Below are 21,000 nucleotides of genomic sequence, written 5' to 3' on the forward strand. Positions count from 1 at the left end.
TCTGAAGCTACCATTCCTAGACTTGAGGTGTCATACAATGCCTCTGTATGAACTACAGTTGTCTTACAGAGATAAAGAGGAACCTTAACCAGAGAGTTCTGAGGTGGATTTCTGAGTCATTTTTATTTTGTTCTTGCTTTTCTTTGATAAGGGCCTTTTACACTCTTTAGACTGATGCAATGAGGAAGGGACTCTTATGGAACCATCTTGTCTGGTTCTATGTCTGTTATGAATTTCTTCAACCTGTATGAAACTCTACAACCCACTTAGGCACTAGTCATACCTTGACAGGCTGTGCCCATAACAGCAGCAGAAGTGCCTCCATAAGGGGCAGATGCTGGGGACAAATATATCCCATGTTTCCTGTTACTGAGAAAGAAAAGAATTAAGCTGAAGAGGAGGTAGCAGTTATAATGAGACCAAACAGTGTGGAATGTAGGAAGAGAAGCAGTCTTTCCAAGGTGGGCCCTTGGAAAGGAAGCACTTTCCTTGAGCAAAGATGCTTTAGCATCAAATTTGCTTGCTATGACAGTATTCCTGTTCTTGATGAACAATCTCATTAGCAATAGCTAAAATACATATTAGTATGTCAGGGGCATAGAGAAGATTCAAAAGCCCGATGAGATGATAGATACGTAAGGGAAAGACTCATGAGGCAGACAAGTTTTTGGCTCCTAAACTTAGCTATTCAAATAATTTGCATGAAGTATAACTGAAAGCCTTAAATGGTTTCTTAAAACAGTGGTTTCTTATGTTGTAATGGAATGCAAAACTCCCTTAAAGACTTAGAAAATCATAAGATAACTGAATTAAATATTTCTACTTTTCTAAATATTTATACTTTGTAAATTCACAAAACAATTTAACATAATTCCTACAGGTTTTTATGGCAAGACTTGAACTCTACTCTAGACAGCCTGGGTAGAATAATAAAGGAACTTATTTTACAACTAAAAATACAACTTTGAATATTCCTTATTGACAGTGTCTTTAAAACATGCTGTCCATTCAACACGTGCACCAGTAGTAGGAAAGATTCTATTGACACCTGTCTGGGCATGTGGGTATACATCACCAGATGTTGCCAGTCATCAACAATGCCTGCATCTCAAACTGACTCTGAAGTTGTGGGCTTTACAGTGCTGTCATAAACTCACTGCATAACATTTAAGTGTTTTTATAGGAATATCTTATATGTACATTATGCTCTGTTTGTTCTGTTACAGAAAGCATCTTCCATTTTTTGTGACTATATGAGCCAGTAGATCCCACAATAGAGTTTGGAGTTGGTAAAAGTTTCTGTCTGAACATTTATCAGACCCCAAACTTTGTTGTGGGTGTTGAGAACAGCCAGAATGTCCTGACCTTGGTAATACTTCTGTTCAAACTACCTTACTTCCTTTCTGAGGTTGTTTCATCCCTTTAGGAACCTGTTAATGTGTTATGCAAAACTGCAAGCATGGTGGTTCAGCCTTACAGGTGTTTCTAAAGAGAAAAAAAATATTTAAAATTACTGTTTTGGACTTCATTTTATTTGTCATCTTTTATGAACAAATTACGAAATATACTTCATTCACAAATTGGAAATATTTACAATTTCTTTACAACAAGGCATTGTTGAGGTTTTGATTTATGGCGTTCTTAGAGCATTCTGTCTTTCAAAACAAAGACATTGGTGTTGTTTTCAGCACACTGTTCATTTACACTCTGCATGTGAAATGGAAGCATTTTGGAGAAATAATTTGCACTGTTTTTTTTTAATACAATCTACTGGGCAAAATGAGGCTGGATGCATTTGCAATGTGGGGAGGAGGGCTGTGCATATGCATTGCTGGTACCATGCCACGTGATCTGAAACCATCATGTTACATCAGATGCTGCTAACTGGGGAGGACAAGAAGATTGCCCTGAGCCATCCTTCCTCTGCCCTCTTCCATTCTCTTCAGGAATCCTGTGACTGGGCTAAATGTGGTCCAGTTGTCCAGTTGAATTATTTCATTATTTTTTTCTGTTTTTTGAGTCTTCATGAGAAAAGTCTTGAGAAGTCCATCAAACAAACAAACAAACAAACAAACAAACAAAAAAGAAAAAAACAAGAGTAGCCAGGAAGTGAATAAATATTGTATATCCGCAAAATGTTTAGAAGACAAATTTTGAATGTTTCTGAAAGGGAAATGCAACTGTGCTGTTCTACAGTTGTGACTGGAGTCATAAAAGCTAAGATACTTCCATTTTCTCAACTTCTTGGAGTAAATTTTCTTTTTCCTGAAGAAAATTCTAAAACCACTTCATTCAAATGAACTTTAAAAAACCCTTTAGTATACGCTTCCATTATAAATCAGATGTGGGCCGCCATTGCTTAGGTTGTCTGTCATTTCCTGCAACAAGAATAGAAAACATTGATTAAAACTAAAATTAATTTATGATGTTTGAAATTTAGTTAGCTAAGGTTGTAATACCTAACAAACTCTGAATGTTTTGCATTCAGAAAAACTTTACATTTTTTATTTGGCTTCATAAATGTCACTGTAAAAGAAAGTAATCATATTTTTTCCTACATAAATTAAGTACATTTGAAAGCTGCTAGACTCATTGACACTGATTGAGTCGGACATTACTCTCAGACCACATACACAGCATTGATGGCATCCGTGCAAGTTTTGTGATGCTGTCCTTTAAAATGCCTCAACTTAAACTTGTGTAGTAATCTACAAAGGAAAAAGATGGTAATTAAGTCTTCATTTCTGTTCAAACCTTTTTCCCATGCTGACATACTACAAACAGATGCCATTTGATGCTGGCTGGGACAGACATTTTGGCATGAAGGTCTAGATCCAAATAGGATCTAAGGGTTTTGACGCCTGAGTAAAGGCTGCTTGCCTTGGGATGGGACTGATTTTGGTTTTCCCTTAATATGCCAGACTACAATTTTAGCAGTTCAGCAGTTGCTGCTCAAGTGGCAGATGAGTCATCCCAAAGTAAGCTGACCTGCTCATGAGTCAGAATCCTAAGGCACCTAAAACAAGATTTGTTTGGAGTTAGATTTTCTAAATCTCAGATTGCAGTCCAAACAATGCCTACTTAGCAGCTGTGTAAGCCTGCAGATGACTACATTCATTAAGCACTTCTCTGACCTTCAAGACTGCAAAGCCATGTGGAGTTTATGCTCAGAACTGCCTAATTTTAAGCAGTCCTAAGCTTTTTTTTTTTTTTTTTTTTTTTTTTCCCCTCACCAAATTGAATCAGGATGCAAACATAAAGTGATCTGCTGCTTATGTCCAATGACAGATCCCAGAGAACATCCAACTATGCCAAGAGGAATAGGCATGAATAAAAATGCAGTTTTGGCTATTCTTTTTAGAATTCGCGTAGATGAGGTAGAGTTGCCACTGTTATGCTAATTCTAAAATTTTTGCTTGAGAACCAATAGCTCTTTTCTGCATGGGAAGATTAAAATTAACCTCTTCTACCTCATAGGTACAGTTGGAGGAAATGTTGAAGAAAAGGGATGTGGTTTTCACCATTTTTGTGGAGGTTTCTATGAAGAAAGTAAAGCAAGATTCACTGGGTTAAAAAGACAGGAAAGGACAGAAAGAAAAACTCTAACTCTATAGCATCAAGACTGAGATACTTGGTAAAGAGAAGGAAATTATAGGGCCTGGCCTTTATTTCCAGTTTTCCCCTTTCTCACTTCTCCCCTTATTTCCTCCACAATATTTCATTTATAAATAACTAGGGATACAGAGACCAAAACTCAGTTTCATATTAAGTGGAAGCGCTGGTGCCTCCTCTCTCAGGTTTTACCACCTACATTTTAAAATAGATCACAGGACTTAATTGTTCCCTGCACTTTTTTCTGAAAGAAGGGACGTGCTATTCTTCTCTACAAAGTAAGCTTAGGGCCATCAAACCAAATAGGCTTGCCAATCAATAATCTGTAATCAAGCACAAGCTTCAAAGAAAAGAAGGCATGTAAACTTTCTGAGTATTTTCTATCACCCACCTCTTCATTTGGCAGGTGATGGTGCTGGATGCTTTCACATGGTGTTTTATTCTCCTTATGAACTGAAGAGGAAACTGATGCATGCCTAACATTGAACTTGGGATTCCTGTCTGGAGACTGCCTGCTCTGAAACAAGGCACTGCAGCTGCCAGTTTGTAAGTGCCTAAATGCTTTGTGGGTTCTAAGCTGAAGGTATTGGTCAGCTGGGAAAGGGAACAAGAATACCAAACCATGTAATATTAACTCTCAGTTAGCCACAAGTAAAAGGTACTGCTCTGTTGGAAGGCAAGCCACGAATGAGTGACAAAGTGTATGATTCCTTTTGTCACTTTTATCACTTGAATCCTCCGCAGACATTAACTGTTAGAATACCACCTTAATATCAGAAAATATTGAAAATAATTTATTTTCCCCAATACTTATATCCTCAAAAATAAAAGTATTAATAAATTAAAAAAAAAAAATGTTTCTGAATTCAAGAAATGAAGGAGCACACGGGTTAGAAGCAGAGTGAGTTAATGGTGGCAACATCCAAACCGGAGAATTTGGATGTCTGTAACTAGGGTGAATATTTTAAATACTCAACTTACTTCCAAATTGCAGCATTCACCACGTAGAATTATGTCACCACCTGGAAGCACTGTTCCTGACTCAGAGAGATGTCACAGCATCAGCCAACTTTGATTAGCTGAAGCTATGACTTCCTCTTAGAGGTGGCACTTCCTGAAGTGACATAACAACATGGTAGCTCCCTAGTGTTCAGCGTACCTTGGAGGTAACTCTGGTGTCGGGGGAACCACCGGGCAGCTGGGCAGGTCGGTTATTTCAATACCCCTCAATCTCTAATATAAATATAACAATTATACGATAAATATAGCACAAATAAATGCACATGCAGTACATGTCTATATTACTGTATATCAGTATAAATATACGAAATATTCTTATATATAAAACACTTTACAACTATTTTTATAAATTAGGGCCTAATTTGACATAACTTTTTACGTTGTTAAGTTGCCTTCGTTATTTTTTAAGGGCATGCCTTGAGCATGCACTCAGACCCGCCAGCAGCAGGCGGTCCCACACAGGCTGTAGGTCTGAGAAGTCCCAGATCAGGTCATCTGTGCATGCTTAATCCTACATCCTACATACAATCCTACATACAATCCTATACTTAATCCTACAAGACACATGCAGTGAGTCCACCAGTGGTGCTCATCCTGCATTCACCCAAGATAGATAGGCATCTGGCAGTCCTCACAGCTAAGTGTGCAAAACCTCAACAGGCAAAGAAATGGAGCAGTGATCTACTGCTGTGTATGGTCATCTCCTGCCCAAAGTGACAGGGCAGGGCTTACATTTTGAAGCATTTTTCTTGCCAAGCCATTTCTTTTGTCTGTACCTTTTTCTCTCAGATGGGCTTCATCTTGTTGAGGCAAGAGCCTCTTTGAAAGGCAGGATCTAGCCTACTGTTTGCAAGACCTATGTAGCTCATCAGAATTATACTTCATTTTAAAATGAGAGGGAGAAATTTATTTTTTCACTAGATTTTAGGTTGCTGTTGTAACCTATACTAAATAAGTTTTTTAAATGTGTTTAAAACATTTTCTAAAGTGAATTCATTATATATTTCTAATTGTCTCATTTCATTAAAAAAAAATAAAACAGAATAGTGACAAGTAATTTTTACATAATGGACAATTAGTTGCTCTATTGTGTTTTATTGGAGAATCTTAAAACATGCTACACTCTGAATAAATTTATCCTTTGCTTTTCAGAGGTCTCAGTAATTAAACTTAACTGTAATGTAAACTGGCACATGGCAGTTTAGATGGGCAGTCTGCATGACTTTTGTTCATTTCTCTAGTCATTGCTCAAATGAAAAACACTGAATACTAAACCAAGACGTAAAGAACGGGGTGTCAGTAAATATCTTACTCCTTGAAAATTAATCACATCCCTAACTCTCAAGAAGCTGATTTCATTAATTTTATTTATTTATTTATTTTTATTGTCCCTGTGTGCTTAACTTTGAGATCTTAAATTTCAGCACCTAAGCATGGACTGAGACACCATGGTAAACTTCGTTTTAACAGAGAAAGCAAATAAATGCTCAGTGCTGCTGCAGATCAGACCGGTTTCATTTACATGTCTAAATATGCCTTAGGTGCTTAGGTTTAGTCTTCTAGGTTTTTGAGCTGCGGATTTTGTGTTTAAATAACCTACTTTATAAGCTGAGTACTTGTGAGAGGAAGAAACTGATTAAATCCTGGAAGCATGCAATGATGTTACAGAAAGCATTCTGTGCTTTTTCACAGTACAATACATGATAATCCATATTAATAAGGCTTCCAATTATTTATGAAGTGCTATATTTAGCAACTAAACCCCTTGATAGCTATACAATGGAATTATGTTGAAAATGGATGTACTTCATTGAAATGGATGTACTGCAAATATACAGTACCTAAAAATAGCCCCATATAATGCAATACAATAAAGCTCACACAGAATGGCAGTTTCATTTCCCAGAAACTCTTTCTCATATATAACTAAAAATTGAATACACCCATTGCCAGTTGTATACATTAAGACATACAGTAGCTTTTTTTAAGGGAAGCAGAACAAATAAGAAAGACACACAACTCACTTTTTCTGCCATTTCATGGGAGTGATGCAATGAATGTTCTCTTTCTGAGAACATACGCCTTTGTTCATAGCTGGCTAGCCGACAAGTGAGCCATGAAGAAAGGGTGCAACCACCAATTCCAATGCATGCAAGAGACATGGAGGCAAGATGCAAAGAATAGAGAGCAGATGACTTCTTTGTCAGAGCACGAAGAAATTGAAAATTTAAAATTCCTCCGATAAGTCCACAGATGCAACAGGCAGAAAAAAGGATCATCTGTCAGGAAAGACAAGAGAGGTTATGTCACAGTAACATTTCTCAGAGACAGATTCATTCATATAAAAAATTTGTCTAACCATAACTCAGTACTTTGATAGCATCACAGATTGCAAAGAACTTCACTGACATTCATTTTTTAACTCCCACAGGTCCCACAGGACTCTGAGGGAATACAATACCCTCTGGTGTCCAAGAGTTAAGATTGATGTTGCATGTAAGATAAAGTTACGTAGAATTAGTTGCCTGTGTTAAAAACTAGACAATGTAAGGACTATTAGGACACAAATCTTCTGATTTCCAACATTTAATTCAAAACAACAACATGACAATGTGTCATAATTTTCTATTGGGCGGTTTCTCACTAATTCTCAGGAGTGAATGCCTCATGTATTTGCAGTGAGTTTCTCTTGCTTTATGTAACAACCAACTGTGCCTCTTGTTCAGTTCTAGTTTGTTCAGTCTGATAGCAAATTGGAGACTTCCTACAGCTTTTGTGGGTCTTCAAACATGCTGAAGGTGAGTGTGCTGGACAAAGAAACAACAGAATCAACCAGAAATCTATGCAGCTTTAGAGAAGGTCAGTGTGGACTAAATTTTTTTGCTTTATTATTATTATTATTAATAATAATAATGTGGTTAAAATGTTTCTGGAAACTTTAGAAGGAAGTGAAACAGGCTGCAATTAATGAGACATGTTTAAAGAACTCATCGCTTTAATCACAAAGATGCCATCTCTGGTTCAGGATGTCCTTGAGCCACAAATCACATGAGGCTGAAAGACCTTATTGCTAAATGATTGCCTTATTCACTTCCCTAGATGCTGCTGGTCTGACAGACATTTGTCTAGATGGACCTTTGATGTGACTCAGTATGGTTTTGTATATATGCTTCTGTTGTGGAAACAATTTATGGAGCCTCACAGACTGCTTCTGTACACAGCTGAGAAGAGAATTTTGTCAGTGAAGCGGCATTCACTCTGCAGTCCACTAGCAAGTCACTATTACATGAGACCAGCAGAACAGACAGCTTTTAGAAACTGAGTATGGTCTATATCCTTTAAGAAATGAGGCCGTAATTGTAACAGGGTTTAGGGTAATTCATTGATATTTGAAAATAGTAATAAGAGAGAGATGTTGATTCCCTTCACACTTACACTTATTTTACATGGCTTACATTTGTGCATGGCACGATAACCAAGCTGACTGAGGATTAAAGCCAGACATTATAACTTACAATAAGATCAAGTCTTTAACATAAAGACAAAATTCTGCAGTGATTTGTGTTGCAATCACACCATTTTGCTGCAGTCAGAAAAATGACTATACTTCTTACTCTTAGAAGAAACAGAAGATATCCATCATCATTTTAAAACTGTTTTTTTTTTTTCATTATTCTGATTGTAAAAAGAACCATGAACAGTGAACAATATCTAAAATCAAACTTGTTCAGCAGCCTCATTGAGTTGGTAGCCCAGTCATGCCACACTTTACAGAAATGGTTTCTTGAAGGAAAGGAGATATAATCCACTGCTGAGGATCTCTTTCTTGACTTGTCATTGATTTATGTGAAGAGGTTTTCTATCCAGACAGGGATAAATTGGATATATGGCTTAAATTGGCATGACCTAAATAGGGCATTTCAGAAATGCTTTGTGTTGCCTGATGAACCCAAAGTGCTGATTGTTTTCTTTGGACTGCTGGCTTGCAATATTTAGTGGTTTTTTAGCAGAAACACTTGGACACAGTATGTGCTAAGTAAAGTGTTCAACTTAGATAAGTATGCCTTTCAAATACTTGTGTGTTATAAGTGTATTGGAAAAACTTACAACAAGTCCAGATTTTTTTTTGGCACACAATATTCCACATATGCCACAAAGCAGAAACTGAAAAGGAAAAACAAACAAACAATTATTTCATCATTAAGGTCTCAAGTTTAAATCCTGCTGTGTTGCTTTAGTGGTGGCCACAACAGTAAGCTAGGCAATGGTTATAGTTGTCAGCATTTTTATTACAAACCATATGACTCAGGAAGTTATACCTCAGCCATAAACTTATACAAGAAGAAGCTAGATTGGGAAGGCAGACTGAGGATGATTAGTCATAAAAATAGAAAAAAGTAGAGAAAGAAAGCAGGCCTACTTTTAAGCTGCTTGAATAAACAAAATATGGGGAAAAAAAAAAAACAAAACACAAACCACAATTGTGCCAGATAAAGATGTCTTTATACTTTTTTTTTTTCTTTATATAATTTATTTTATTAGAAAATAAGTTTAGTAAGGTAGTAATCAGTGATCCAAATCCTACTTCATCTACTTTCAATCCTACCTAATGCCCTAATCCTTCAGTGTGAACCACTGAGGTATTGTGTATGGACCGTTGTCCTCAAAACAGTGGACCTCAAGGCAAGAATACAGGTCAGTCAGGTCTGTGGGTGCAAATGTAAATACCAAGTACATCTGTTGATGTGGTTACAGTGAACATGCAGGAAAAAACTGTTGCAGAGTCTGGATAGTACACTCTGCAAGAGATTGTGTGAAGGGATCTGTCCTTTTTCATGTAGTTCCCTTTCACAAACTGATCTGTCAGTCGTGACATCAAGTATTAGGCAAGAAGTGATTAAAACACAAAACAAAAGAAAACATACAACCCCATACCAGCTCTTATGAATAAAACTTAATGTGTTGTAGTGATCTGTGTCTAAGACAAAGATGTTCTCTGATGTCTCTGTTTCCTCATACAAGTTCAATGAGGGAATCAGGGAACAGCCCTGAAAGAGCAGTCGTGGTAGGAACTAATTGTATGAAAGCAATAAGGCCTTCTCCAGGTGTCTGCAATACTGTCAAAAGGTTCCTTCAATACCTCATAAACCCCATTGTTAAGAAAACTATGCTACTTAATTTCAGTAAAGCTGAAAACCAAACACCCCTACTGGAAAGTAATTTTGTAGTTTTAAGACTGGATTTTTCCACATCCTTTTTGCACTGAGGTGGTGTTTCTAGTAAAAAGCTTTAGCTGTCCTTGATTTAGGAGTAAGTCACAGAACAGGCTTGGCTATTACATAAGAGAAAAAAAAATTAAGCAGTTTCTCGGTATTGTTCAGGGTCCCTATGATATATTACATATGTACATAATTTGCTTACCAGAATGTTGCAACTTCAGTATCCCAGTTGAGGAGCTGCTTTACTACACAGTTTATCTCCCTTTAGCCAAAGTTGTTTGTTCATGTAGCTAGGCATAAGCCTTGAGATGTATTTTTACTCTGAGTTAGGCCATTGAATCAGTTCCCCACAGTTAATATATTTTCATTTTATACATTATTTACCTCTATACTAAGCATGGGATGTGAATTTAATACCAATCTAATCATGTAAAGGGCTGGGTCATGGCACTGAATAGCTCAGGACATCTACTGCACAGCTGGTAATTGCTACTAGAGCTCATCAGTTGGAATAATAATAAAATCAAATGAACATGAAGGGCTCCCTCTGCCCCTTTCCCATAGGTAGGGAAGATTTCAACTAATAACTATCACACCTGCTTTGTATGTTATTACTCAAGCTTTCTGTGAAGTTTTAATGTTTCACTCCCAATTCTGTCCTTGCTTCAACTCAAGCCATGCTTCAGGTTTTGATACGTAGTGCTTTCCATTTTTCAACATTCATGCAGAAAGCTCAAAAAATTATTTATTTGGAACATCACTGTAATTAAGTTTGATTCAGTCAGTCTTGATAAAGCAGACTAATAATATCATTTCTCTCTATAGTGATTGAATAGGATTAAAAGGAAAAAAAATGTGTAAAGAAAATCTTATGAGTTATAGGAAGTTTATGTAAAGGATCTGGAAGATTCCATCAAAAGCAGTTTCAACTTATAACAAATGTACCTTAACTAGATTAAAAAATAAAATGTTGTACATTTCCAAAGATGTGTTTCTGATAATTTCCTTTCCAAACTAAAAGAATACGTCACTCATTTTTTTATTTTTAAAAAGAATTGCCTGTTAAAATAAATTGATTTTTTATCATTAATTTCAACTGGAGAAGACTTTCTGTTTCCATTGTATTCTATCCAGAAGGTAAAAATAGGACAGTCTGTGATGAACATGTTACATTAGTCTTGCACATGACCAAAGGAGCAACAAGGAAATTACAGGTTCCCTTAGTATTAGAACCCACCCATTTGGGCAGTTTTACCATTCTTTATTGTTTTTCAAGGATGGGACATACAGTCTTCCAAATCACCATTATACAGTGCCAGATGCTTATATTACCAAGGATACTTTCCTGCTGAAATCCAAAGAATAGTGAATAAGCTGATCTGCAAGACCTAAGATACTGGCTTCCATAAAGTAAGGAGTGACCCTGTTATTCCATAGACATTAAAGTATCAGAAGGGATTACCTGGAGTAATATTTTATTGCGTCAGGGTCTGTATTTTCTATACATCTCTGCATATCTACTCTCTCTCTCTCTCTCTCTCTCCATACACAGGAAATAAGGTGCCCTGTAGTTAAAGAACTCAACAGAGACACCAGACAAATTGAATTTTCCTAGTTCTTACACATTCTTCTTTGTGAGCTTCCAAAGGTTATGCCAAATTTTTATAATTCATATGACTACAAGACAAGAAAGTTATAAAACTGGATGCACTACTGTTCATGAAGGTACTAAAAATCTTGGAATAAAAACATTTGAGCAGTAGCAAAGGGTCAGTATTATTATTATTATTATTTTTTTTTTTTTGAGATAACAGTGTGTCACACTCACACAGTAAAGGCTTGCCCAAAAAACTGTATGGTTATTTATTTATGACAGCAGGCATTTTGCTATTAAAACCAATGGATGAATTTGAACCAGTGTCAGGAAATTAAACCTCATGCCATGCTTTGAAAATGCTTATCTCTCTCTTCTAAGGTTGTAGAAGATCCTGATCCACTGGAAACAATGGAAATCTGCTTTACAAAGAGAATATTCGCATTACATGGGGCATGAGGACACTGCTCATGCAGAGTTGCCTTACCCAGGCTTCTCAATATACAGAGCTCTAGAAAGGCTGGGAAGTCATGGGACATTATGTCTCTGATCATTGACTCTGATCATATGACTCAGATCATTGCTTTTTGATAGATCAGCCAGTGGCTCAGGATATTAATGACTTTTAATTAATGAATATTAAAAATTAACAAATATTTATTTATTTATTGGTAGTGCTATAGTAATTTTCTATAACGCTTCTGGGCTTCTGAAGTTATGGTCAACAGTAGTGAAAAGTAGATGGAAGAAGCTACACTCACTTTTTGTACCAACAAAAGGTTGTGAGTATGCATCAGACTGAAAAGGAATTTCCTGTGTTCTGGTTTATTTTTTAATTTTGAGTTCTTCTCTTTTATAATACTGCCAACTGGAATACGGCCATCAGGGGCTCTGCTGTCTTGCCACTCCCTTTCTATTTTTGGCTATTTTGAAAGACTTTGTCATGTCAATATACCATTACTATTTAAACTTGACTTTTAACAGTTGAGATACTTTTGGCTGCATTATACCCATGACTAATACTGCCATGCTGAGGTATCACTGTTTTTTGGATAACCATTGGTTATACTCCACTGATTTTTACTAATCTCTTGGACTCTTTAAATACAGTAAAATTTTCTATGTCAAACTTGAAGTAAATTAAGGCAAACACTCTTACATTAAATACAGTAAATCAAGAGTGGAAAAGAAATATACCATTGAAGACTGAAGATCAAATGTTCAAGTGTTCAAAACTTATGCTGGGAATAAGGCTAGAACATTTCATGAAGGATAAGCTAAATGAATAAGCCCTCCAAAATGCACTAGGAGTTAGAGAGGGACTTGTTGAAGCTATGTTTCACTGTTAGATTTTTTTTTTCTTTTCTTTTGTGATTATGATTCATCAGAAAATGCGTAAGAAGCTAAAAGATCAACATCTCACTTAAAAACAAAACAAAACTAAAACGACAACAACAAAAAAAAACAACTACATATATCACTATTTGCAAGCAATTCCTATTTTTTTTCTGGGGTAACTTTTGGTTGCAGATGTAGTCATACCTCCTATGATACATGCTATTTCATGTCAAGACTATCACAGAGAGGCAGGAACTGAATATATCACCTGATAATAGGAACAGAACCTCTCTTGGATGATGGGTTAAAAAATAATAATAATTTTAAAAAAATGTTACAAAGCACAAAAGCCTCTTAGACTGCTTTTGAAACTCAGTGGACTGTGAGTGTCTCTGTCCCCCTTCCAGGAAGATTTTCCAGGAACCTAGCAGAGTCAAAGTCCTCCTGTTAGTGTGAGTGTGATTGCAAAGTGATGCATTAGTGTCTATTTGCCTGTGGACCCTTTGCCATTCACACTGTGTCTGTGCCTGCCTTTGTTCAATATATGCACATTTGGCCTGTTGAACTTTGGAATAAAGAATCAAAGACCTCCCAGAAAAAGAGAATGTTTATTTTGAGCCTGCTTTAATTTTTTATATTAAATACGGTCTTGAAACAAAACCTCAGATCCAAACACCCAGAAATTTTGGTAAGGAGGCTGAAATCTCAATTTAGAGTCAAGTTTTGTGGTTTGGATCCATCCCTATTTCATATTTGCTGAAACTGAAAACCTGGCTTCATTCACTTTCTCCTGGAAAAAAAAAGAGGACTTTCTTAATTGTATTATGAAAAAAAAAATCAGAAAACAAAAACAAAAACAAAAACAGTTTCAGTTGTATTTGCAGGGAGCCAAATTTGTTGGTTTCCATCATGCAGAAGAAAACAAACTGTTTTTATGCTGTATATTAAACCTAGGAATTCTTTATTTTTATTTTTTATTTTATTTTATTTTTTATTTTTTTTTAAGGAGGCAAAAAGGCAAAAGTAGTAGTGTGAGAAAATGAAGACTGTCTGTGGGAACTCTTTCTGGAGAGACTGAAGAAAATGTTAGAGAAAACCATTAAATATAAGGACAATTTGATTGCCAGTTATTATTCATGACAAAGAAACTCAGAATACACCCATTGTATAGAGAGCCCTCCAGCATTCCAGGTCAACCATATGTATTTGATGAAATAGAGGAAGGGAGATTATTCCAAATCTGAGTTGGATTAGTGTTTCCTTTCATATGTTTCTAGGCCTTCAAAGATACTTTAAAAATGGAAAGAGCTTTTCAGAAGAACTTGTGGAAATTTAGAACTGGGTCTCTGGACCTGTCATAGGTGGTTCACAAAACCCCTGGCTATCTGGAAAAACACTCAACTTCTCAGTGCAAAAGAAGAGTATTACTTGTTTAGGATCTACTTTAGAATAACAAGCAGTAAATAATGTTTAATTATCCTATTTTGTATTAAATACTTAGAGCATGATTGCTTGTTTCTTGAAAACTAACAAATTAAGAATAATTTGCAGTAGATGAACTAGAGTCTTAAAAAAACATTTTAACGTATGCTTAAGTCAATCTATATTCAGCAGATTCTCTTAAATACAAATCAGGCACTAGAAGTCTGCTTGAACAGGCCAGCTTGAAGAACGGCATGTGCTTCTGGAAGGTCTGAATGATAAAGAAAACCTGCTGAAAGACTCCCGAGCTCTGGTGAATTGTCCTGGTTCCACATAAGGCAAGCAGCTGCCACACTTGGTACATCCTCCTTCGTGTACAGAACAGAACGCTCTCCAGTTTCTACCGAGCTCACTGACAGTGCTGAAATTAATTTCATTAGGAGCAGGAGCCAGCCAGAAATATGGCCAGTTTGATGAAAATTCAATGCACATGTTAAAATAAAGTAGGATCACATCTGCATTTTGTCTGCATGCTGAACAATAATGTGGGTTTTTTTGTGCGTGTTCCTTTGAAAAAAATAATTTGACCGTTCTTTTCCAAAAGAAACTTGGCAGCAGTAAAAACTAGATGTAAAAAAATGAATGTTTTAAAATTTTAGGCCACCAACATTGATTTAACAGTCCAAAATAATAGTCTTGCTCTGGGAGAGTTCCCTACTGACTGAACCTTAAGACTTCCCTTCAAGTACTGTATTAAAAAAAAAAAAATAGTTGAAATTGACTGTTACAAGCGACATCTTGGAGCATATTTCTGATACCAAACTATAAATGCTGATTTTTCATAGGCAGGAAGAATTCCATACTGCTATAATCACAAATAAAGGGAATAGTAACTCTGCTCCTACAGACAGACAGACAGACAGATAAACATCCAGAGAATGCACATCAGTTAAACACATTTAGATATTTGTCTTTATAAGGGAAGAGACTATCATTCTTGAGGGGCATAGCCAGAAGTGAATCATCAGGTATTTCTCTTCTAAGTAAAAATAGATGACATGCTTGACTAAGATGTGGCTTTTGTCTCATTCTCTTTCTTTCTTGCTGTGAGAGTCTTGTTTATAGCAATAATTTATTCACCACTGCAGAATAAATGAGAACTAGAGCCATATACATATGTGTGTGTAAATACATAGACACTAATCATAGTGACTAATATGTTCCAAATATAAATGGGAAAGTATGTGGCCATTGAAAAAATATCAGTGAATATGTTTTGAAAGATTATGTTCTGATTTTTTCTTTGTATAAAATCCTTTCCAATGGATGGCTGTCATTCTTGCTGTGTTGTGGTAGTGGTTCAACATGCTCATGAGCTAGATCATTTCTGTGGTACATCACATAATTGAATTGGAACAATAGACTTCAAAACTATATCTCAGTTTCTGGTTACAGAAATCTGGGAGACACTGATAATAGCCTGTGGAGTAGATCATAATGCAATCATAACAAAACATAAAGAAAATCCAGAAAGCAACAACATATCCATCTTAAGATATTTTTGAACTATATATTATTTTTTAACCTAGTAGCCATGGAAATTTTTTAAAAGACTGCATATGATATGAAAGAAATCAGTCAGTTGTCTCCACATGTTCTAGATAATTTAAGAAGTCATTCTCACCTTCAGTTGTTTTCTTCTGGCTACTTTTTAAACAACTCGTAGCATCGTAATCTAGCTCAAATCCAATGAGAACAACAAATGTTTTCCCATTTCCATGCATTTTTGATATAGACATTCTCTAGGCTTTCCATTTCTTCACTGTTGTCTACTCCACTTTCTGTGGCTTGCTCGTGTATAATGCAGAGCATTCAATGATCAGAGCATTTCAGCCCATGCTTAACTTCACTTGTATCTCTAATCCCATGGGTGGGATTCACATCCTTAAAGTCAGTTATGCTAGTAAATTATCTGGCTGAAAGATGACAATGAAAAAAAAAAAAAAAAAGTAAACTTTTAAAAAGAAAGCTAATATATCAAATAGAAGCCATCATAGGGAGGCAAGTATAGCAGATAGAATGTGCATGATTTTGATTCCCAAATGTTAAGAATCCAGGTTAGGGTTTCCATGGTGATGCTATCTTCATCTATTTCCTTATGAACTTGGGCCTTTGCTGAGTTCCACCCACTTAAGTAAAGAGTAAAATAGGGTCAAAAGTTTTTAGAATATTTCCAAATAAATTACTAGAGGAGTCACGACACTGTTCAACTTAACTACAGTGTTTTGCATCCCAACATGTCAAAGAATCAGTTTTTTCCTTTAATTCTATTTTTCTTTTCCTCATTGTTTATTTCTCAAGGTGAAACTTTGATTCAAGAATGTGAATCAGATATATATATGATATATATACATAGTATATATATATATCATATATATAATATGATATATGATATATATATCCATATATATGATATGATATATGATATATATCATATATATAATATATATATAGTGCATACATATTGTTTAATACAGCCAACATAAACTCAGTGTAGGATCCAGTGGGCAGAAAGGTGGGTTATGCCATTTCCACAGCATCATATTCTGAGGATTGTGCAAACAAATCTTTCTCCAATCATTTTACTTTGGACACATTTATTCATGGCCCTAAACATCCCTGGAGACAGGTAGGTCCGTGGCCCTTTTCTTATCCTGTCTTAACCGCCAATTCTCTAGACAGAAGAACACAACCTTACAGACAGTTTGAACTGCTGGAGTGGTACAAAAAGGAAGACACAAAGGTGATGAATTTGATCAAAGTTCAACACAAAGTAAGTAAACCTTTATAACGGTGTCACCCCAGTCTGTGCAGTGCTGTGATTTCTCATTTCCTCAACTACATGAAAAATAAGATACCTGCTTTCACAGTACAGTTTTTGTGTGTCCTCTCTCTGCCTACCCAGTGTGTTGTTGTTTGCTCAGTTTCTAACAGTTGATGCTGACTCTGGTTGTGGGCATCCTCCACCCACCTGTTACACATTCAAACAAGTCCCTTCAGTTTCCTTTCCATGGCTCTGCACACACATATGGGGAGAATTTCCTATAAACATCTGCAAAATCACTTAATTGTTCTCTGTCTTACTCCCCTCTAAAACTCTACCTACAGACAACTCAAAATCAGCCAGACTGCTGGTGTGTTAATCCAACCACCTGTTATACCAATCAATTTTGCTTTGCTGTTTCTTTATCTCCTTTAATCCTGCATCTGTCTCTTGCTTTGCTTGTAAAGTCCTTGGAACCAACATCTGATGTAACAGGATCTTAATCTGTGACTAGTATAAACTATGTGGAGTAACAAAAAACATAAAAAAGAATGAAGCAGTTGTTCAGGAAATGTGCATTGTCATGAAATGGGATCAGCTGTGATTGCATTGTCACAAAATGCAATCACTGCATAGAAATCAGATCGCACTGACTGGTCAGGATTCTCTGATTTCACTGAAGCCCAGGATATTACCCTCTGTCATTAAATCCTCGGATAGACACATGTTTTAAAGTAATCTTTTTTCTTCATCAGCAAAGATCAGAAACCTCCTCCTTTGAACTGATTTTGATAATAGCATTATCTGCTGGCCAGTGTCCTATATTACCATGTCTTCATTCTCCTATCTCGCCTACCTGTTCTGCAGTGCAGAATCATGTGTTTATGTACTGCTACAGATATTTATGACTGTTGTCAATAATTAATAATTATTGACAGTGAGAATATTACACGAAGCACTTTGTCAGAATGAATCTGTAAATTATAGGAGTTAAGCTGATGAATAACCAAGAGTTTGTTGCATTTAACATCTTATCTCAAGCAATACAAATAATGCTTTTAGAAATATTGCTGTTTGATCCAAGCTGGCCAAAACAGCTTTGGAGTTCAAAAATGCCCACTCATGTTTAGGTTGAATATTCGATTTTTCCTTCTCTTTGTTTCATAAATATAAATAACCCTCTGTAGGAAAATGCTTCCTAGAAACATGTTTATCTCAAACTGAAAAAAATAAAGGTTTTTGAGAAGTGAGAAATGCTCAATGATATGAACATGTTTCTGCTGTGTTATGAACCTGTTCCTTCTATTAACCCATTATTGGTGTTATTTATTTATTTATTTATTTTTAATTCATTTTACTAGAAGCTCAGGATGCCCAGATCATGAGAACATTTCTTTCATTTTCTTGCCCTTTTCCTTTTTTTTTTTTTTTTTTTTCTTTTTTTCCTCCAAAGGCTCAAAGCTCAGCTGACAAAGCCTTGACATTCATTATTTTAAAACACCCTTTAACAGTCTAGTCATAAGGTACAGGGCTGTTCTTTTTTAAAAGCAGAGCTCCTAGTCGATTGAAAGATTACAAGCTATGGCCCAGGCTCCTTAATGCTGGAAGCATTCGAGGCATCGGGCTTCCCCAAGTGTGAGAAGGGGTTCACGGAAAGTTCAATCATTTACATCAAAATCAAAACAAGGTAAAAAGCGAGCAAGAAGGGGTCCCCCCTATCCCGACACCCACACGCGGCTCTCTCCCCAGTCCCACGAGCATGCAGACTCTTCCCCATGCACATCGGCAATGGACCCAGCGCGGCTCCCGGCGCAGCATGCACACGCGGAGGGGAAGGCAGGGGAAGGGAGGGAGGGGAGGGTGCCTTCTCACGGTCTGATCATCACCATAAAGAGTTAAAGAGAGAGTGAAATGGCTAACGTACACACACCCCGCTCCATACCGGAGAAGAGTCTCCCAGCTGAGGTTTATGCTCTGTGAGGACCAGGCTGAAACTGACCGCCCCCACGGCCACGCTGGACACCCCTAACCCTATCTCCAGCACGGAGAGCACCAGGAGGCTCCCGATGATCTGGCTGCTGGTGCACATCCTCCCTCGGTCATCCTTCCTTCGCGATCAGCCGGCGAAACCGCGCATCCTCCTTCTCCTCCGCCGCTCCGGCGGCCCTAAAGTGGCCCCCCAAACTTTTCTTCCTTCGCCGGCAGCCTGGGCGGAGCGGCGCATCCGCGGCCGCCGGGGATGCCGAGGGGCGGCGGGGCGGCCCCGGCCCCGCGCAGCAAACGCGCAACGAGCCCGGCAACGAGCCCGGGAACGAGCCCGGCGGCGACGCGGAGCTCTCCAAGGTGCCGGGCCGGCGGCGGGCACGGGGACAGGGCGCCGCCGGCGGCCGGCTGGGCAGCGCGGCGGTATGCAGCACCGCGCCGCTCAGGGGCTGCGCCTCCTCCAGAAGAGTCGACCTTGGCTCATCGCCTCCTGCGCTCTCATTGAAATGACCTCACTGGGATTTTTTTTTTTTTATTATTCCTTTTTTTTTTTTTTTTTTTTTTTTCTTAACCTCCCCCCTCCCCTCCTCCCCCTCTTCTCTTTTCCCGGGTTGGGGAGCGTGGGGGCCCACCCCGGCGATATTTATGTATGAATCTGGACCCAATGCACGGGCGAGGCGCTACGGCAGCCCCGCCCCAGGGCCACAAGGCACAGCACCTGCCTCCCGTCCTGCCCCCGGTATCCCGCACACCTCCTCCGGCCCGAGCCCACCGGGCTGCGGTGGGACGTGGGAGCCCCCAGGCAGCGAGTCCCTAAAAGGCGAGCCCCCTCCATGGCATGTGCACAGGCTTCCCTCCTCCCAGGCTCTGCTGTTAGGATACAGGAGGAAGTCTATCTTCCCTTTGTATTAGCAAAAGAGCTGGAGGCTGGCAGGTCTCAGCCCTGCAAAACTCTCGGTTCTCTTCCAAAGCACTGCTGCCAAAATAGGCAACGTCTGTAGCCAGTCCTGTCACTCTGACAACGGCTAGAACTGTGTTGGTCCTAATGCAAATGACCAGCAAAGCAAAATACAGCAAGAGATCCAGAGCCACTTCTTGAGCCATCCTGGATTCCTTGGTATCAATCTTTATTTCTGCTGCTCAGGTCCAGGGAATGCTTTGCCACTGCTGTTTTAAAACGCAGATGTGCTGCACAACATGGGAACACATAGTGATTCTGGAACCTTGGCTCTCCTAAATATTGATAACCAACCTGTGAACTATTAGCCTTAACAGGGCAAAAGTGCTGCTTAAGCAATTCTATCCCCAAAACATCAACATCATGCAGGATTTAGCTAATTTTCTCTATACACATTCCAAATTTTTCTTTATTCTCTAGGGAGTTATTCCTTTTTGCAAAAATCTGTAATTCTTAACTTGGAAAATCCTACATCCAGGCATCAGAATCCAGAAGGGTAGTCTGGGCATAACCACTACTCTGATGGTGCAGTCTGGAGGCTGGAGCATAAAATATCAGGGTTCTGACTGGACTTTGTTCTTTGGACTCCAAAACCTGTGTCTTATGTTTTGAAAAGACATTCATTGAATCACTGTCATGAGACAGAACACTAATGTGCAGGAGAATATGCAATACTTGTATACTACACACGCTTGAGAAGGTCAGATTCACCAATACAGGCCAGAGTTTAGACCTGATTTATATAAATCTTGCATACTTAATTGTTCTGAGTGCAGTTAGGTTGTGATCAAAGTCTGTCACCCTCAGCTATGTTCTATTGGTATCTAAGAGGGAAAGAAAGGGGTCCTAAGATAAGATTTTCATTTTTTTTCTAGTTTAACACTTTAACTGTTTCATATTTTCTCACACTTTTCCCAGTTCACAGAAGCAGAACAGGTGACCACATCTGTACGCGTAGCCCATGCTTATCAAGTAATCCAGCTTTATAGTTAAAGCTCTATTGTCCCCTTTTCATTTCTTCTGTTTTAAA

At 37.9% G+C, this 21,000-nt stretch overlaps 1 protein-coding gene and 1 long non-coding RNA gene across 8 annotated transcripts; one reads left to right on the forward strand and one right to left on the reverse strand.

Annotated features, from left to right (window-relative positions):
• Positions 1–1,510: 1,510 nt before the first annotated feature.
• On the reverse strand, positions 1,511–19,827 carry TMEM196 (transmembrane protein 196). Of its 7 annotated transcripts, none has more exons than XM_084512098.1 (5): positions 19,765–19,827; positions 8,740–8,796; positions 6,657–6,911; positions 4,772–4,845; positions 1,511–2,378 (listed from the first exon to the last, which is right to left on the reverse strand). In XM_084512098.1, the coding sequence occupies exons 3-5, from the start codon at positions 6,909–6,911 to the stop codon at positions 2,372–2,374; spliced, it is 336 nt and encodes a 111-aa protein (XP_084368224.1). In that variant the 5' UTR covers positions 8,740–8,796; positions 19,765–19,827; the 3' UTR covers positions 1,511–2,371. The 7 variants fall into 7 exon arrangements, with proteins under 7 accessions (XP_084368224.1, XP_084368219.1, XP_084368218.1 ...); XM_084512093.1 differs by lacking the exon at positions 19,765–19,827 and adding an exon at positions 18,960–19,357; XM_084512092.1 differs by lacking the exon at positions 19,765–19,827 and adding an exon at positions 18,954–19,355.
• Positions 4,765–14,743, forward strand: LOC311433194. The gene is made up of 3 exons (XR_014690606.1): positions 4,765–4,818; positions 7,359–7,491; positions 13,790–14,743. It is a non-coding gene; the product is annotated as an uncharacterized lncRNA (long non-coding RNA).
• Positions 19,828–21,000: the final 1,173 nt, after the last annotated feature.

The sequence above is a fragment of the Aythya ferina genome, assembly GCF_964211825.1.
Source record: "Aythya ferina genome assembly, chromosome: 2".
NCBI lineage: Eukaryota > Metazoa > Chordata > Aves > Anseriformes > Anatidae > Aythya > Aythya ferina.